Source organism: Siniperca chuatsi, linkage group LG6 (genome assembly GCF_020085105.1).
Source record: "Siniperca chuatsi isolate FFG_IHB_CAS linkage group LG6, ASM2008510v1, whole genome shotgun sequence".
Lineage (NCBI taxonomy): Eukaryota > Metazoa > Chordata > Actinopteri > Centrarchiformes > Sinipercidae > Siniperca > Siniperca chuatsi.
Window position 1 is genome coordinate 6272193 of NC_058047.1, and position 16687 is coordinate 6288879.

Here is a 16687-nt window from a genome sequence, read left to right on the forward strand (position 1 = left end):
ATGAAAACTAATTAGAAATTCAGAAAATGCATTCATACCTTTCACACATCAGTGTAAAAGGGAGTGATTTGAGGCCTTTGCCAATTCCTTTGCCAGACCCCTATACATGCCACATTTTGTGGTATCTTGACTACATCCTTGAATATAGAATATCATGCCTATAGCTACAAAGGTGTTTCCTTCTTATGCTACCCAACCTGCACCTGCCCCAAGGTGCATCTCTCTGTTTCGCTATGACTGGACATTTGTCTCCTGTGGGAGGGGCCAGATGCAGGTATTTTAACCAGCACAGACACCAGATATGTTTAAGAAAAGGTAAAACAGCTAAGCGTGAAGCATTTTAACAAATCTAACAGAAGCTGCAAAGTGTGGGAAACTGTGACAGGAGTGTTTTAAGAAACAGACGTGAAGAATGGGCGCTATGAAGTGGCTGGTGATTTTTGTCTTGCTGGGCATGTGCTCACAGGTACAGTAATAGAATAAAATGAGTTATAATAGATATTTCAAATTCAGGCACAAATATTTTGTTGAGAAAATGAAGGAGCACAATGCAATGGAAAAATAACCTAAAAAATAGTTAGTAGTTAGTAGTAACTACATAAAACTGTTAATAATATTCTCTCATCTAAATTTGCAGGCTGCAGCCCAATCAGGTACTGTATATTCTCCTGTACTATATATTCCACTGTAGATGTTTTTATCACTGTCATATATCAGACTGAAGGGGCACAAAACCTTGATTATATTACATATCTCTCTCATCAGCTATCCAAGCATCCGTGTTCTCAGCAACATCCAAGACTGTGATTGTCAAATGGACCAGGTACTCCGGAGCCAGCTCATGCAGGATCACTGTCACCCCCAAAAGCTCACCAAACAACCCCATTGCTTTTGCCACATTTGGTCCAAACACAGTGTTGGGCTCTATCAACTGTCTGTCTCCGAACACCATTTATAATTTCACAGTTGAAGCTCTGGATAATTCCCAAGGAACACTGAGCACTGTGACTTTTGAGACATCCACAGGTGAGATACACTTCTGTCCATACCTGTACTATTTAAGCACTTAATAAATCAATACTGTATTTAGTGATTCATTGCTGTTTAATTTTATTGTTTCAAAAACAAGCTGTGTTTTACTAAATATTCTGGTGTTGTATCTGTTTTAAATACTTGAAAATGTGTACAGTTCAGTTTTATGCTGCTATATTCAGGCACACTAATTCACTGTCAACATTGAAAACAGTCTGAAAAAATAAATAGTGGATCCAGTATAATAACTAATATTACAATGTAAATTTTAATACCTAAATGTTACTTTGATGATGGGCTGTTGCCAATGTACATTGAGCAGAGGACCTCAGAAGAGTCACTGTTTTTCACTTCAATTTGGTTTATAAGGTAAAACAGATGTTAGTCCCCCTTAATTGCGATGAAAATATCTTAAGGGGAATTTATTTTATTGTTATATTCAGTGTGTGGTTTTCTCAAATTTACTCGGGGACATGGAGACAAAATAAAATGTTGTTTACTTAATTCCTGAAATTTGTGGGTAAAGAAGTTGATTCCAGCTATTGCTGAGAAGGTTGAGGCCATCTCTCGCATCTCACTACCGAATTCTTCCAATTTGAAGTTAAATTTTACAATATGTGTCCTCTTCTTGGAAGCCTTCTCTGATGTGAACTGATTGTGACTGATTTTAGCCCCTGAGACGATGGATCCCATCCAGACAGTGAAGCCAAAGGATAGCAGGACCTTGATAGCAGGGTTCAGCTTGAGGACCGGGGCGACTCATTACATCATACGAGTCCAGAACGCCAACGGCTTCTTCAGAGAAGACAGCGTGTCCTCCTCCCCCGCTGAGATTAAGTCTCTCACACCATACACTGAGTACACGCTCAGCATCATGGCTGCGAACAGCGGAGGCCGCAGCCAGCCGTCTCTTCCTGTGACAGCAAAGACAGGTACTGTTGTTTGTAACAATGTCTTTATTTGTGTGCAGAATATTAGATTTTCACACGTTTTCACTTCCACAGCTGGGAAACAAAACCTCATAAATTAATTCAATGGAATAAATAACACCCACGGGCTAGCTTATGTAGAGATGAGTCACACATTCATTGGAAGCACTGAGTACCTTTCTCATCAATCCCCATGCCCTGCAGAAATCACTTGATCTGCCTCATTGTCCCATAGCAGAGCCACTGCATACAGTGCTGTGAGTAAATGTATACACACATCATCTTAAGTCAAATCCAGTTTCAGTGTGCAAATCCAGGTTTGTCTTACCCAATGAATGCATCAGGACCCCTCAGGGGCCTCTCCTGTATCGGTGGTAACTGTACCTGACCCTTCTATGTCAAACACAATGAGTTGTTCTCATCCTGAGAACATAGCTGTCACCTCTCACCTCCACTCCCACCCCGGGGTGAAAATCTGATCCACATGAGACAAAAAAAACATGTAACAAGCATGTTTACTGTTTGCCATTATTCATCTCTGATGACATTTTATTTCACAAACATAGGCTACTTAATGTGTTGGATTCAAATGAACTATAATATACTGTACATTCAGTTAATCATATATCCTTACATATAACCCTGGCCTAACGACAAAAAAAAAAGTTTTAAACACCTCTAAATTTATGTTCACACATCTGAGGTCATAAAACAACATGAAAATGGGAATTTTCATACAGTAGGTGTCTAAAGCGCTGTTGGGGGACTCATTTATGTGGCAACTAAGGCTGTAGGTCAAATTCTGATATTACTGGTGGTATCTGTGACTACTGAAAATAACTACTTGAGACTTCACTTGGGCTTAAATGCTGCGAGACTTGACTTACTTGAAACATGATTCACTAAAGACTTAAAGCCTCAAAACATTGGCTTCAAATGTTAAGTATATCTCTATAACATTAAATATTAATGACTAAATAAGCAACAACCCAAGTTAAAATACATCTTTAAGTATTAGTTATCAAGAGTTTAGAGTCACCCCACCCACTTCGACCAGTGAGTAAAAAAGAAAAAGAAATACAGAAATCTCTCATGTAAAATGACTAGAACTGTTCACACTTAAGCAGAGAATAATGTGTTCTTGTAGGATCCCAGGACTCATAGTAAGGGGCTGACTAACAAAACAAGTTTTCAGGGCCTCTAACTTGAATTGATCCATGAAAGCAAAAAGCATTCAAGTTTCAAGTTTACACAGCTGACAGGCAAAACTTGCATAGTCACATAGCTTGAATATTTAATTATTAGGCCTATGCAGTGAAATGACTTGATCTTAGATATGTAAAAGACACTATTACAGTTATACAGTCATTTTAATAGTCAGCATTCAGAGAGCTAGAAGACTTGCAGCTTGACTTGCAGTTTGCCTGTAAAGACTCATAGACTTAAGACTTGCCCTCAAGGACATGACACTTGACTTGGACTTGTCCAAAACAAAAGACTTAAAAACTAACCACTAAAGTGACATTGTGTCTGTGTTCGTTTGTATTTCACTGGGCTAAAGTCCAGACAGGCAGATGATCTTGAATGGAACTTGTAAAGACTTTAACCACAACCCAGTGGAGTTACATACCATGCAATGACTATTCAAATTATTCAAAATTTTATGGAACAATTGTGCTCCTACCTGGCTTGTAAATAGTGAGCTGGTACAGTCATCATCCCTCAAAACATCTTATACATGTACAACTTGTCAAACTTTCTTCTCCTCCTCCACAGCTTTGCCTCCTCCTCAGCTCTCCGTCTCCTCTCCCAGCAATGACAGCATCACTGTATCCTGGGCCACTGTTGCTCACACTGTCCGATATTCCCTGTCGATATACAAGTTTGGCTCAAACACCAACATGACACACAACACCTCCAACACCAATTTGACCATCTCTGGCTTGGACGCTGGCTCACTCTACGTCATCAGGGGTTTCGCCTGGGACCCCGAGGGCCGAGAGGGAGAGGGCAGTTTGCACATCAACCAGACAACACGTAAGGAGGCACTTTTCTGTGTGCTATTATACTCTGTGAACTGCTGTGTACATCAGATCACATACAACAGAAGACATACACACACTAGCTCCCATAACTATTAGTCCATGTGCCTTTATAATAATACGTGAGAAATATTATATATGAAGAGATATAATAAAAAAAATAATTAAGTCTACAATTTTGCGTACAACGTACTCTATCACAGCTGCGTACTGTATCAGAAAACTCTTTGTGTGATACTGGGTTTTCATTGTGTGATACTGGGTTTTCATTGTGTGTGTCAGGTGACCTTTAAAAACAGTTTTGCTCTTGCTGTAACTGTACAGGTAGACAAACACACTTTCCCACTTCCAAATCTTACCCTATCCCCACATAGTTGCTCATATATCTTCACCTAAAGTTTTTAAAGTTTGTGCCTCAACTCTTATTTCAAGGTTAAGGGGTTAATGTTCGAGGGAAACATGTATAAACATACATGGATGTGTCACATGTATACATATCTACATTTATTTAGGTAGGTATCAACATCTCATATACAGTATATTTCCAGAAAATTCAAACATTTTCAAGGAAATTTCAGATTTTAGACTCTACCCAATAATGTTCTGGGGTTTTGTTGCTTTTAACCTTGCACAGGAGAGCTCTTGTTGTCTGCGATCTCTATATTGCAGAGAGCCATTATTTTATTGTTAAAGAGTGTGGTGGTTTCCAGCAGTAGACCACTGTTCTTTTTAGCTAAAGTGAGACCATCTAGAAGTGGACGTCTGCAGAGAACAGCAGACACATTCAACCTCTGGACAGTCTAGTAGTCATAAATAGAAAAAGACTTAAACCACAACCTCCAGTCAGTGAATATTATGAGGCATCAAAGCCACCAATATAAAGTGAAATTATATATTTGCAAAGGAGCATTATTTTATTTAACTTAAAGCCCCTTTGTGTTAGATTTGAAAATGTCTAACTTTGGCGACTCCTGGTGGTAGTATCATAATAGACATATCAGGACATTAAGCTTGATCCAGTTTTTGCCGGGACTGTCTCAGTGTTCTACAAAGATGTGACATCAGAGCAAAGATGCTATAATTACAAATACATTCTACACATAGGGGCTTAAAGTAAAAATAAACAAATATTAGCAGTAAAATGCACAAGAATAAAAAGAGTAGTCTTTTGTGATTTGTGATATTGGGCTAAATAAAATTGACTTGACTACTCTGTACTCTGTATGGATCTCTGCATTAAATACATCATGTTTTATCAACTTATTGTCTGTCTAAAAAAGTAACCTACCTTGGAGTTAAGAGCACAATATATTCCTCAGAAATATAGTGGAGAAAAATACTAAACACTTAAATGAAGTAACAAACATCAAAATGGTATTTAAATATAGTACTTGAGTAACTATGACTCTAAGGGGTGTGTATGTGTTTTTATGTGCACTTTAATGCATCATTGGATGTGTCTTTATGTTTTCTTATTGTGTTTGAACAGGACCTCCAACACCATCTTCTGTCAATGTCTCTGTGGTGATGAGTAATAGTGTGGCCGGACTCTCAGTGTCCTGGGAACTCAATCAGGAGGTCTATGGATCCATCCAGTACCATGTGATGAGTGACCAGAACCTCACTTGTAACTCTACATCTAGCTCCTGCACCTTGTCGGCAGTGGGCTGTGGAGAGGTACACACTATTCAGGTCACCGCCTCGAACGAGGCCGGGCCCAGCTTCCCATCCAGCCCCGTGGTGTTCATCACCTGTGAGTAGTAGAGATTTCATTCGGGATCAGATCCACACAATTATATCGGCAAATATTGTTTGTTTGTTGTTTTATTTATTTTCCTGATACTGATTTTGACTTTAGTACTACACATATATAAGTGGGATCAAATATGGTTGGGAGATGATAGACAGACACACATAGTTATCTGGTTGTATTAGGCCATTATGGGTAATCAATGAGCAGGCCTTTTTTATGGAAATAGTATTAAATTTAATGAGATTTACTGTATGATTGCATCACTATGATGATGCACTTTGATTTGTCAGGTATTTCATTCACTGAATTAGTCAGGAACTTTCCCATCTGTTTATTTTGTCTATAAATTAGACTAGATATTTTATTATATCACAATATCGTGACATAAAAAAACATATACCATGATACAAGATTTAAGTCATATCACCACACCTAGAGACAAAAATCTCATTTAGCATTTAATTGTAAAAATAATAGATATACCACAAGAACAGTCTTTCAGTTTTATGCAGAAATGTGTGTTTTAGAGTTTAGTGTGTTGTGTGAGAACTTGCTATGCCACTGTTGAGCCACACCACAAGAGTTAAAGGTATCGAGTTTTTGACCACTAGTAGCGCTACAGAGCAATGTTTTGACCAGTCTGTAAACTGCTTTGGTACAATTTCAGATATTTAGGTTTGACGTATGAGTATTGAGTATTATAACTGTCAGGTATTAAATCTCTGGCACATAAATAAAAGTGAAAATAAAAGATAGAAGAAGCTGTTTTAAAAAGGCCAGTCATGCTACAGTACTTCACCAGATTAATTTAGCTGTTGCCTGCTTCTGGTTCCACTTCTCAATCATCATCAATTTAATAATTTGAAACTAACTACAATGCAAGAATAAAGATACATTTAACATACTCTACAATATGCTACAAGAGTTATTATCACACTTGTACATTTGTAAATTTAAATCATTAGTTTGAGTAGTTTGAGAGAAACGCTTCAGAAAAAACACACCACACGGATGGATCCAAAATGACACAGCATCTCTGAAAGCACTGTCAGTGTATGAGTGTGACTAAACTTCCTGCTGCCCTGTACTGCCAGTCCCCTGCCCACCAGAGTCTTTGGCTCTCGTGGAGTCGTCAGAAGGAAACTGTACGCTGACGTGGGACACGGTGCCTCATGCTGATAGCTACATGGCCTTCATCAAGAGAGGTGACAACAGCGAGCTGGCCTGCAACACCACCAGCAACAACTGTACCTACCACTGCAAGTGTGGCTACACATACCTGATGTCTGTGTTCGCATTCAACCAGGCTGGCAGCAGTCCTGAAGGAAAGGTTCTCAACTATACCACCGGTAAGTAGCAGCTGAGGTGACATGTTTTAAGATTTTGAGTCATTATGAGACTGATTTTCTTTTTTTCCTGGTTATGATCATTACATGTCAGTTTACCTGTGTATCACCTGTGTTTTTCAGTGCCCTGTTGTCCAGAGGGTGTATCTGTCTCCATGGTGAGCACTGACACACTGGAGATCATGTGGACAGCCGCGCGGGGGGCAGAGCTGTACGAGACTCGGGCTGCTGACAGTTCAGAGGTCATCCTTTGTAACGACACGGCACCGGTGTGCGTCCTCTCTGACCTCAGCTGCGACAGTCCCTACAGTGTGGTGGTGACACCCTGCAATGAAATCAGTGGATGCAACCGTGCATGCAAAGCTCACACTAAAGACACAGGTAGAAAACTTCTATTCAAATAAATATCCAGATACACTGTAGTTCTGTTTATCTTTCTTGTGCAGTTATATTGTTGCCAACTTCAACTTGTTCATAGATTTCACATAAAACTGATTTATAAACAGCAGTAAAATATTTATCCTATTAGACTGAAACTCCACATGAACTTCAGTACAATACAATACAAATACTTTTTGTGTGATGACTTTATTTATTTATATAACATATTCTAATAATCTTCAATACAAAAGCGCAATGTTTCATCATATTTTATCTTGATTAATAGCTAAAAATATTTTGTTTGTAAAAAGGATTAGTAAAAAAAAACTTTTTACTGAGCAGTTCACTAAATACTTTATACTGGTATGAGGCAAAAACCTGGGGTTATTTTATGTATAAAGAACCACATTAGATAGAGACATGAATTCTACTTTCTAATATTTCGCTCCCTTAATTTATGTAAATGAGATGGACAAAATATTAGAAACACCTTTCAATATAATGCAGTCCAGTACAACCACCCACTACGACCTAAATAATAAACAAGTAGAATTATCACCTTTCTGACTGAAAAGTTAATTTCATTTCCACCTTCATAGAAGTAGAATTCATAGCTGTTGTACTGGATTGCATTAGATTGTACAGGCGTACCTAATGAAATGGCCAGTGAGTGTATAGTGACCTTTGTAAAAAAAGCATGGATAATAAAAGCTTTTTTTATTTTAACGACTGTATGATTGATGTATTGCCTCCTCAAATTACCAGAAATTATTAGTCTTGAATATCTGTGTGTAATTGCTTTGCTCCGTCCACATCAGCTCCCTGCATCCCGATAAACCTGATGCTGAATCCGAAAAATTCCTCCTGCGTTGGTGTCAGCTGGACAGCAAACAACAGGGCTGCTACTTACACTGTGAGCGCGTTGGGAGATGACGGCAAACACACCTGCACCACCAGTGGAAACAGCTGTGACATCACTGACCTTCCCTGTGGCTCCACCTACGAAGTCAGTGCCATAGCAACCAGTGCGGCAGGCCAGAGTTTATCCAGCTACTCTGACTCTCTGGAAACAGGTGAGTAGTGGAAGGTTTGGATCGATCCATTCAATAAAAAAGTACAGACGGGTGACAAGTTAAAGGAAAAACCAAAATAAAAGCATGTTAGTGACCTTTTGGGCCACCACGAGCCTCCAGAACAGATGCAGTGCTCCTTGGCATAGATTTCTACAAGTCTGTGTATCTATGCTGAAGGGATGAACACCGTTCTTCCAAAACTGTCCAACTCGTTGGTCCAAAATCTCCAGTAGGGCGGGGTAGAAGAAGTATTCAGATCTTTAGGTAAAAGTAACAATAAAATAATGTAAAAATACTCTGTCACAAGTAAAAGTCCTGCATTTAAATCTTACTTAAGTTAAAGTAAGTATCATCAGCAAAATGCACATAAAGAATGGTGATTTCACTGTATATAATGTATTTTTGGCATTTCAATTCATTCGTAAATTGCAAATTAAAATTGCAATTAATTAAAAGGCTAATGTGATTTAGTATTGCACTACTATAAAGTTGGGGAACTTGAGAGAGACAGATAATAGATTTGTGTTACACCCCTGGCATCCACATATATCATCTTTTTTTACAGGACCCTGTTGCCCGGTGAATCTGACAGTGGATCAGGTGACTCAGGCAGTGACCAATGTCTCATGGTCTCATGCCAAAGGGGCGCATTCGTTCATCACTTCTCTGTCATCACCGCGTGGTCACGCCCGCTGCCACACCCAGGACTCCCACTGCCTCATGGGATGCATCACCTGTGGGACCAACTACACCGTCACCATGGAGGCGTTCACCCACAGCGGGCACAGGTCCAACTGCACCTATCAAGGCTTCTCGTCCAGTGAGTGACTGGTGTTTTCTACCACTGAGAGGCAAAGACTTTATTTAAGAGTATCTACACCCCAAGAGTTTTTTCTTGAGTAGTAAACTTGAATTTATTATTCATCACTCATAGAATAAAACAATACTAGTCATTTTTTCCACAGACATAATGTGCTGGGGGAATTTTTCACCACAAAATCTTCAAATGGGTTTAAATGCTGCTTCAGAGACCTTTACACACACTCAAACAAAATACTATTACTATTCTAACATTATTCTATTAACATTATAACATTTATGTAATGTTTGTGTGATGTTCTGCCTTTTATTTATGTAGCAATCTAGTGTGCTTCCTGCAATATGGAAGCAATCATTTACATATTAGTGACTTAAGAGTTTCCCTTATAGTTGAGACTTCAAAAACATCTACTATGAGTCCTATATCAATATTGTGAATTAGTGTCATAACAGGAAAGTGGCCACTTTTATGCATTTAACTTAAAAGTATTAGAACCGGACAGATAAATTGGCCTTGCTGATATATTAGCGGATATTAGCTTATCACATATCGTTATACACGTTATCTGTATATTTATCGACCAATATGAAAAATAATTAAATTGCACTCAAGAAATGAAAGATATGTTTGAGGTCAAATAGAAACAGCGTATCCATTACATAGTTTGTCCACCAGAGAGCTATGACAAGCTTATTTTTTAAATGTAAAATGACAGGATTCTTTAAAAGTAACTTTAAGTTCATTTAAGGGATGCTTGTCTAAGATGTTTGTTTATGTTATGCATTTATGTTAAAAAAAATCTGTCAATATATTAGATTTTTAGAAGTATCACTATAAACACTTCATATATACATATAAAAAGGCATACTCTTCTATAAATAACAAAACAAAAAAAGTTTAAAATTATTATAATGATAAACAGATCACTGAAATATGTTCAGAAAATTAAAGACAGACTATATAACCTTTGCTGAATAGTAACAATTGGATAATGCTGAATGCTAAAATGTAGTGTAACAGTAGCAGAAGTGGATAATAGTGAACAGCAATATCTACCCAAAGCTTGTTATCCTTAGCTAACACTAGCAGCCATAAGCTACTGGTCATACCAGACCAAGTAAGGCAGGAGCAGTAAAACCCGTGAGCGTATTAAACTATTTAACTAGTTGTAAGAGGAAGAATATGTGACTTCTTCAAAAGGTTACATAGTTTTGCTTCAAATTTATAAATATTGGGATAAAGCAAAATGCTAAAACGTAGTGTAACAGTAGAACAAGTGGATAAGACTTATAAGTTATGCATTTACCCTAAGTTTGCTAACATTAGCCACCAGGAAATGCTGTAGCAGCAAAACAACTGAATGTGTTAAACTGAGCAATGGTGCCTTTCATTTCTTATTAATTCAATATTTTAGTAAGTCTTCAAAACGCTACATAGGGTTGCTTTGAATCAAAATTTTGAAAACATTTATAGTACAAAGACTCACTCAAAGACTAAAACAGACAGTCATATTGCAGTTTCTTTTTCCAGCTGTCTTTGAAATGGCCTCTATGGTTTTAAAAAAAAAAAAAAAAAGTATCACACATTAAATATCCACCAACATCCGGTAACTTTTAAGTTAATAAAGCCACAACAGACACCTTATTTCATTAGTGTCTCTCTTGCAGGTGCCTGCTGTCCATCAGGTGTCAGGCTCTACAGGATGGCCGGCAACTCTCTGCGGGTGTACTGGCGCAGCGCTAGCAGCAGCCACAGCTACATCGCAGAGATGGTGGGCAGCAGCAACAACTACACCTGCACTGCGTCTCCCGGAGAAAACAGCTGTGATGTTGGCAACATCCAGTGTGGGGATGTTTATAATGTAGTGGTGGCCCCGCTCACAGCAGAGGGCAGCAAAGTCCTGTTCTGCTCCCAGAGACTGTACTCAGGTATGACAGTGGGATCTTACAGTAATGTAGTGATGTTTTATAATACACATTGACAGTAATAACACACAGTTGGTAGTTTCACCACTTTTTCAGTCATTTTGCACTTCGGTAAAGGAATTTCACTTTATTTAGGATTATAACATAACACAACAGCAGTAAAGAGAATTCAGACATTTTAGATGATCAGGAACTACAGGATGAAACATTATGACTATGGATGACAACATTTTGACTGAATTTGACTTTCTTTTGTTTCTCCTCTCTCAGTCACTTGCTCAAGAAGCAACATTGGCACTGGTGAGTATGTTACTGTCCTGACCCTTTAATCTGCATAAATATTTATAAGGCTATTTTAAGTTAAAGTCACTGAAACCACCCAGCAGTTTCTAGTACTTACTGATAAAAAGTTTAGCAAACCAGTTTAAAGTTATTAGTTTTTTCTAATGTCACTTCAATGTTTTTCTCCAGTGATTTACAGAGGGAAGCGAAGTGTGGACTAGCACATAGTAAGTAAATATATTATGTCTGACCAGTAGTGGAAGCAAATGATAATCATAGTGGTTGACAGTACAGAGACAGTATAAAGTTTTGTGAAGTCAGTGTGGCTACACTTCTTTGAGATCATGGTTTTATTTTTTTTTATACTTAAGACGATACACTGAAAAATACAATATTTGAGACAATTAAGCAAGCTCAAAGATGACCTTTTATGAAAATGACTTGGGGCTTTGCTGTTATAAGATGTTAAATCTTAATAAATGTCCTACAATAAATGTAAAATTCCTGCGAACTGAATGTGACAGCCTCTTCTCCACAGATACAACAAACACCTCCATTTTCTTCATCCTCATCTTCCTCTTGCATCGCCCCACTGGAATAAAGCCATGCTCATACTGTAGCTAAAGAGAAGAACAACTATTAACCAGAGATAAACATGCAATTTGGCCATGATACCTACTCGATAACATGATGAATAATGAGTTTGAGATGTTGTTCAGTGTTGTAAACCTGCCTTTAAATGATGTTCATGTATCATGGCCAAGCAAAACCTTCACTGTGCCCTCAATAATCATGATCAAGCACTTAAATAAACGAAAACAAGGGCAAGCGGACAACAAGGGTGCATTGTGTGTTTGCTGCTTAAAATATGTATCATGACACAAAATCATGGTATGAATTTTGTAAATGTAAAAAAAGTTTCTCATGATAAAACATTTGATCCACAAAGAACCAGAACAAAATGTATGTGCTGTACTGAGAAAGTTATGACTTTGAAAGTTATCTGGGTAATTGCGAAATCATTTTATCACTGAGCTCTTGGCTTAAAAAACTCAAAATAAATGATCGAATTGACAAAAAAAATCTATTAGCGAAACAGTAACAGTGACAACAGACATTTAAACAATTTATGAAACATTTTGGCCCTTAACTTTAAGAATTATTAATTCGAGAATTGACCAAATTAAAACAAATTTTGTAGCTCCACCCCCAAGTAGGAAGCCTCCTGATGATAAGTGGCAGAGGCTGATCTGTGCATCTCAGGATGTGATTAACTGTTTGGAATATGTGTCACTGTGGTTGTGTAAACGTGATGCATATTTCAGTTAATAAAGAATTTCCAGCATTTTTGTTTTTTGTGGTTTCTTTTTGCACATAAACACATGCTTTACAAAATAAAAGAGAAGAAACCAAGGGTTACGTTTGATCATAATTCAGTATGCTAATTATTCAAAATCTTGTCTATTGATTGTTTTTGTCCTGTTGAGTTTATGATAAGATGTTATTTACAAGGAAGTTCATTACAAAGAAGATCTCATTCAGCAATACTGTTTACACTGTCTTTCATTTTTCTTTCTTTCTCAACTAAAGGATGAGCTTTCTCCTGCTATGAAGAAAGAGGCCTCGCAGACTGGAAGACCTTTTGTGTCCAGCCAGTGTCCTTTACACTGTCATAACTTATGTATATGCTCAGACACCTTGGTGCAAATGTGTGTCCTAGTTTCATTATCATACTTATCAAGTGTGATATGCCTGCCTACCTGGAGAAAACACTTAGCCAATCAAGGATTTGAATAACATACATAAATGATGTGAAGAATCTAAAATAAAAACTAATAAAATAAAGATATTAATCTTATGGACATGCTGTACTCTAGACTTAGTGTTTAAACACTCTGATTTCAGGGGATTCCCATGGTTTATTAATGTTCCTGGATTGATAGAAAACAACTTTTCAAACATGGCAGACATGACAAATCTGGCTTCAGTGATAACACCAATACTACTTACTTGTTGCCTTGCCTTTAGCAACATTTTCTTTGTGTTGTTTTTTCAGGCCACATATTTGTCCTTTCTTAATTTTCAGAAAGTTATGGTACCTCCACAGATTTTTATCAATAAAACATGGGATTACACTCATCTGGTGACAACAACCAGCATACAGTTGAAGGTCATCAGCATATTGGTTGAATTTTACATTGTGCCTCCTAATGAATTCACCCCATAGTGAGCATATACACATCAATTATCTCATCTTATCGAAGCCTTTTAAAATAAAACCCCAGTGTTTATGTGTGGGTGCTTTGCAATAAGTAGCATAGAAAGATCATGTTTATTTATAAAATTATAGTAAGATAGTCAAACAAGTAAGGGATACCAGATGAATTTTCTTTGCAGCCTCACCCTTGTCTTATTATGGAAAATTGTTAAGATTTGGAGCAGTTCCATGTATTGCAAGAGTACAAACAGCTCTAGCCTGTCTTTGTTGATTATATTCCATCCAGGAGTTTATATGCACACACCTCAATCTTTAATACAGCACCAAAATGTGTTTCAAAGATCAACAATATTTTGATTGATTGATTTGTTTTTCGTAAATCAATATGCACCTCCTAGTAGTGGTGAGAAAAGCAATGAGCTCACTAATTCTGATTTAGTATTCAGACTGTTGCTTTGTGGTATCACCAGAGCTCATGTGCATGACAGTACTGGAGCATGCAGATTAACATTTTAAAGTTTCTGGCAACTGATGTCACAGTAAGTCATTAACACCGGCACCAGGAAAGATAACAGTAGGTAGAGGAGCTAGTACTGTCTTTCTATCCCTCAGGACAGAGGTCAACCATCAGAGTGATGTCAGGATATTAAATTAAACACCTTATCACTTTCCTTGACCATGAGCCAATTGCAAGTCTGACACTGAAAATATGGTTGAATGTTTCAGTGCATTTTTCCTTTAAAACACACCTAGTCACCTGCTTCACAGGGCACCCATCCCAGAAACATGTGCCGCCCTGCCCCCTTTTCACAACACAAGCTTCTCTTGGCTTAAATCCCTCGAAACACAAAAGGACTGGTTCTGCTATTATTCCCACTGCACTGTAAACAGTATAGGTTATCAATAATGATACTGTGGTGGCTCTCAGTGTGGAATAGTTGCTATTCACAACTAAAACGTGAAAGATGACTCAAATCAAACAAAGAGGTCTTTTAGCAGCTTACATAACATCCCACTCTAGGAAAAATCAAGTGAGATTGTTTATATCATGTTTCTTGCCATATATACCTTGTCTTTTTGGATTTTCTTGTTATTGTGTAAAATCTCTGCTTTCCTGGGAAACCGATTTTAAAGCATGACAAGAAATGGTTTTGGACGAAAAAGCGATTCAAATCAAACAATGGTCCACTCATGGACAGTGCTCCATTTTTTCAAATCTTTTTTAACCTGCTTTTGACAAGTGACTGTCTCCTGAGGGCTTATGGAGAATATGTGACATGATCTCATACCATCATGGTGAGCTGTGAATGATGTTTTATCACAGTATAATGAGTAATCCGATCAGATATTATCATATTCTAGTTTTCTGTGAAAGTGGTGTGAAAATATTGACATACTTCTTGTGAATATCACTTCAGAAAGAACTGCATTTTTTAAATTAATATTTCAAACATTTTCATCTCAATAGAGTATGGTTTAAGGCAGTGCTTGGATGTTGTAGTGGATGGATGGTAATGGGTTTGTCAGCTGGCACCGGCTATTCCAGCTAATTTATTTAATTTAGCCACATGGCCTCAGGAGTAAATTCTAGTAAGGAATTTACCCACTCCCACCCTTAACTCCAGACTTTTCAGGCTTTTGTCCTTCTACACCTCAAAGCACTCAGAGAGCTCAATATTTCTATGAAGGCTGAACAGCCTCCAAATTTGTTAATTTAGTAATAGAAAATATGTTTGTATTATTTGACCAAGATCAGCATCCATTCATGCTTTCATTTTGTTAGTGTGCAGTTCCTCCGAAAATAGCATGAATTCAGAAAAGGCCTATGTTACAACAAACAAATTCCTCAATCAGCGTCTGTATACAGATCAAAAAACTTTCCAGAGGACTGACTTTGTGCCAAATTCAAATTTTTTGAGATATTCTGCTAGCTAACAAAAAATAAATAAAAATTTCTTTCGGTTTTGGGCTGCTGGTTGAACACTGGTTCTAAAAAATGGTGATGACCAGTCTTCATGATTATGTGACCTTGGGGGGAGTTAACTACACTAACATCTCACCAAGGCTTAAATTTATCCCACAACACATCACCCAGTAGTTTACCATTCAACATCGTGCTCAACTGCAACAGCCGAGTAGGATGATTGGTTAGTTTGAAATTCTGGGTTTGAAACAGTCCACACAGCTGTCCAGAAAACTGCAGCGTGTGTTTGCACTGGAAAGGCAACACTCCCCGTCCTATTTTGTGCTGTGAAGTAATCAATCTTTGTGTCACAAAGCAATAAAGCATGCTGAAAGCCAACCTTGTGGTATGCAATATAAAAACCACTGTATATGTCTGGAGACAGTAAATGTACCACCTTTGAAAGACAACATGCACACATACAACACAGTAACAACACTTCAAAAGGATGATTGGCTTCAATTGGCCCAGAGCTGCTCAAAAATAGTCCTTCATTAGTACCAAATAGATTTAAAATTACATCACATATTTACAGTATTTATACAGTAACTCTACACTGGATGCATTGATTTGTTGATTTGTAGGTCAAAAGAATTTTAGACTAGATTAGATTAAAAGCTGGCGAAATTTGTTTGAACCTTTACAGCTTTTTAGATGTCTAGGTAACACAACAGTTATTTCAACAGGATTTTAAATGACTCTACTTCAGTGTGCGGTTTGGCCCTGCTTCACACTGAAATATAGTCGTTTCAAAGCGGCCCAAACAATGGATTTATTCAGTTGTCAAGCAAATTTAACCCACTTTTAACAATCTAGTCTTTTGATGTGCAGATCAGTGCTGTCTTGGTACCTTCCTCTACACTACGTACTTTGAGGTTCTCTGAATTTATTGCATGTGAAATTGACAGAGCACCTGGCCAATT

At 37.6% G+C, this 16687-nt stretch overlaps 1 protein-coding gene across 2 annotated transcripts; it reads left to right on the top strand.

The window, feature by feature from the left end:
• The first annotated feature begins 325 nt into the window (after positions 1-325).
• Positions 326-13485, top strand: LOC122878051 (fibronectin type III domain-containing protein 7-like). Of its 2 annotated transcripts, none has more exons than XM_044200374.1 (14): positions 326-466; positions 638-653; positions 766-1026; positions 1704-1964; positions 3738-3998; positions 5493-5756; positions 6851-7105; positions 7226-7483; positions 8302-8556; positions 9122-9376; positions 11044-11304; positions 11572-11601; positions 11773-11810; positions 13174-13485. In XM_044200374.1, exons 1-13 carry the CDS (start codon positions 413-415, stop codon positions 11802-11804), a joined length of 2463 nt encoding a protein of 820 aa, XP_044056309.1. In that variant the 5' UTR covers positions 326-412; the 3' UTR covers positions 11805-11810; positions 13174-13485. The 2 variants fall into 2 exon arrangements, with proteins under 2 accessions (XP_044056309.1, XP_044056308.1); XM_044200373.1 differs by lacking the exon at positions 13174-13485 and adding an exon at positions 12122-12928.
• The last annotated feature ends 3202 nt before the right edge of the window (positions 13486-16687 follow it).

Bases quoted from the DNA above. Each gene is read 5' to 3' on its own strand.
- LOC122878051 (XM_044200374.1), top strand. From the start codon at position 413: ATGGGCGCTATGAAGTGGCTGGTGATTTTTGTCTTGCTGGGCATGTGC. The intron at 1,965-3,737 runs GTACTGTTGTTT...CCTCCTCCACAG, and splicing joins TCCTGTGACAGCAAAGACAG to CTTTGCCTCCTCCTCAGCTC. The intron at 11,305-11,571 runs GTATGACAGTGG...CTCCTCTCTCAG, and splicing joins CTCCCAGAGACTGTACTCAG to TCACTTGCTCAAGAAGCAAC.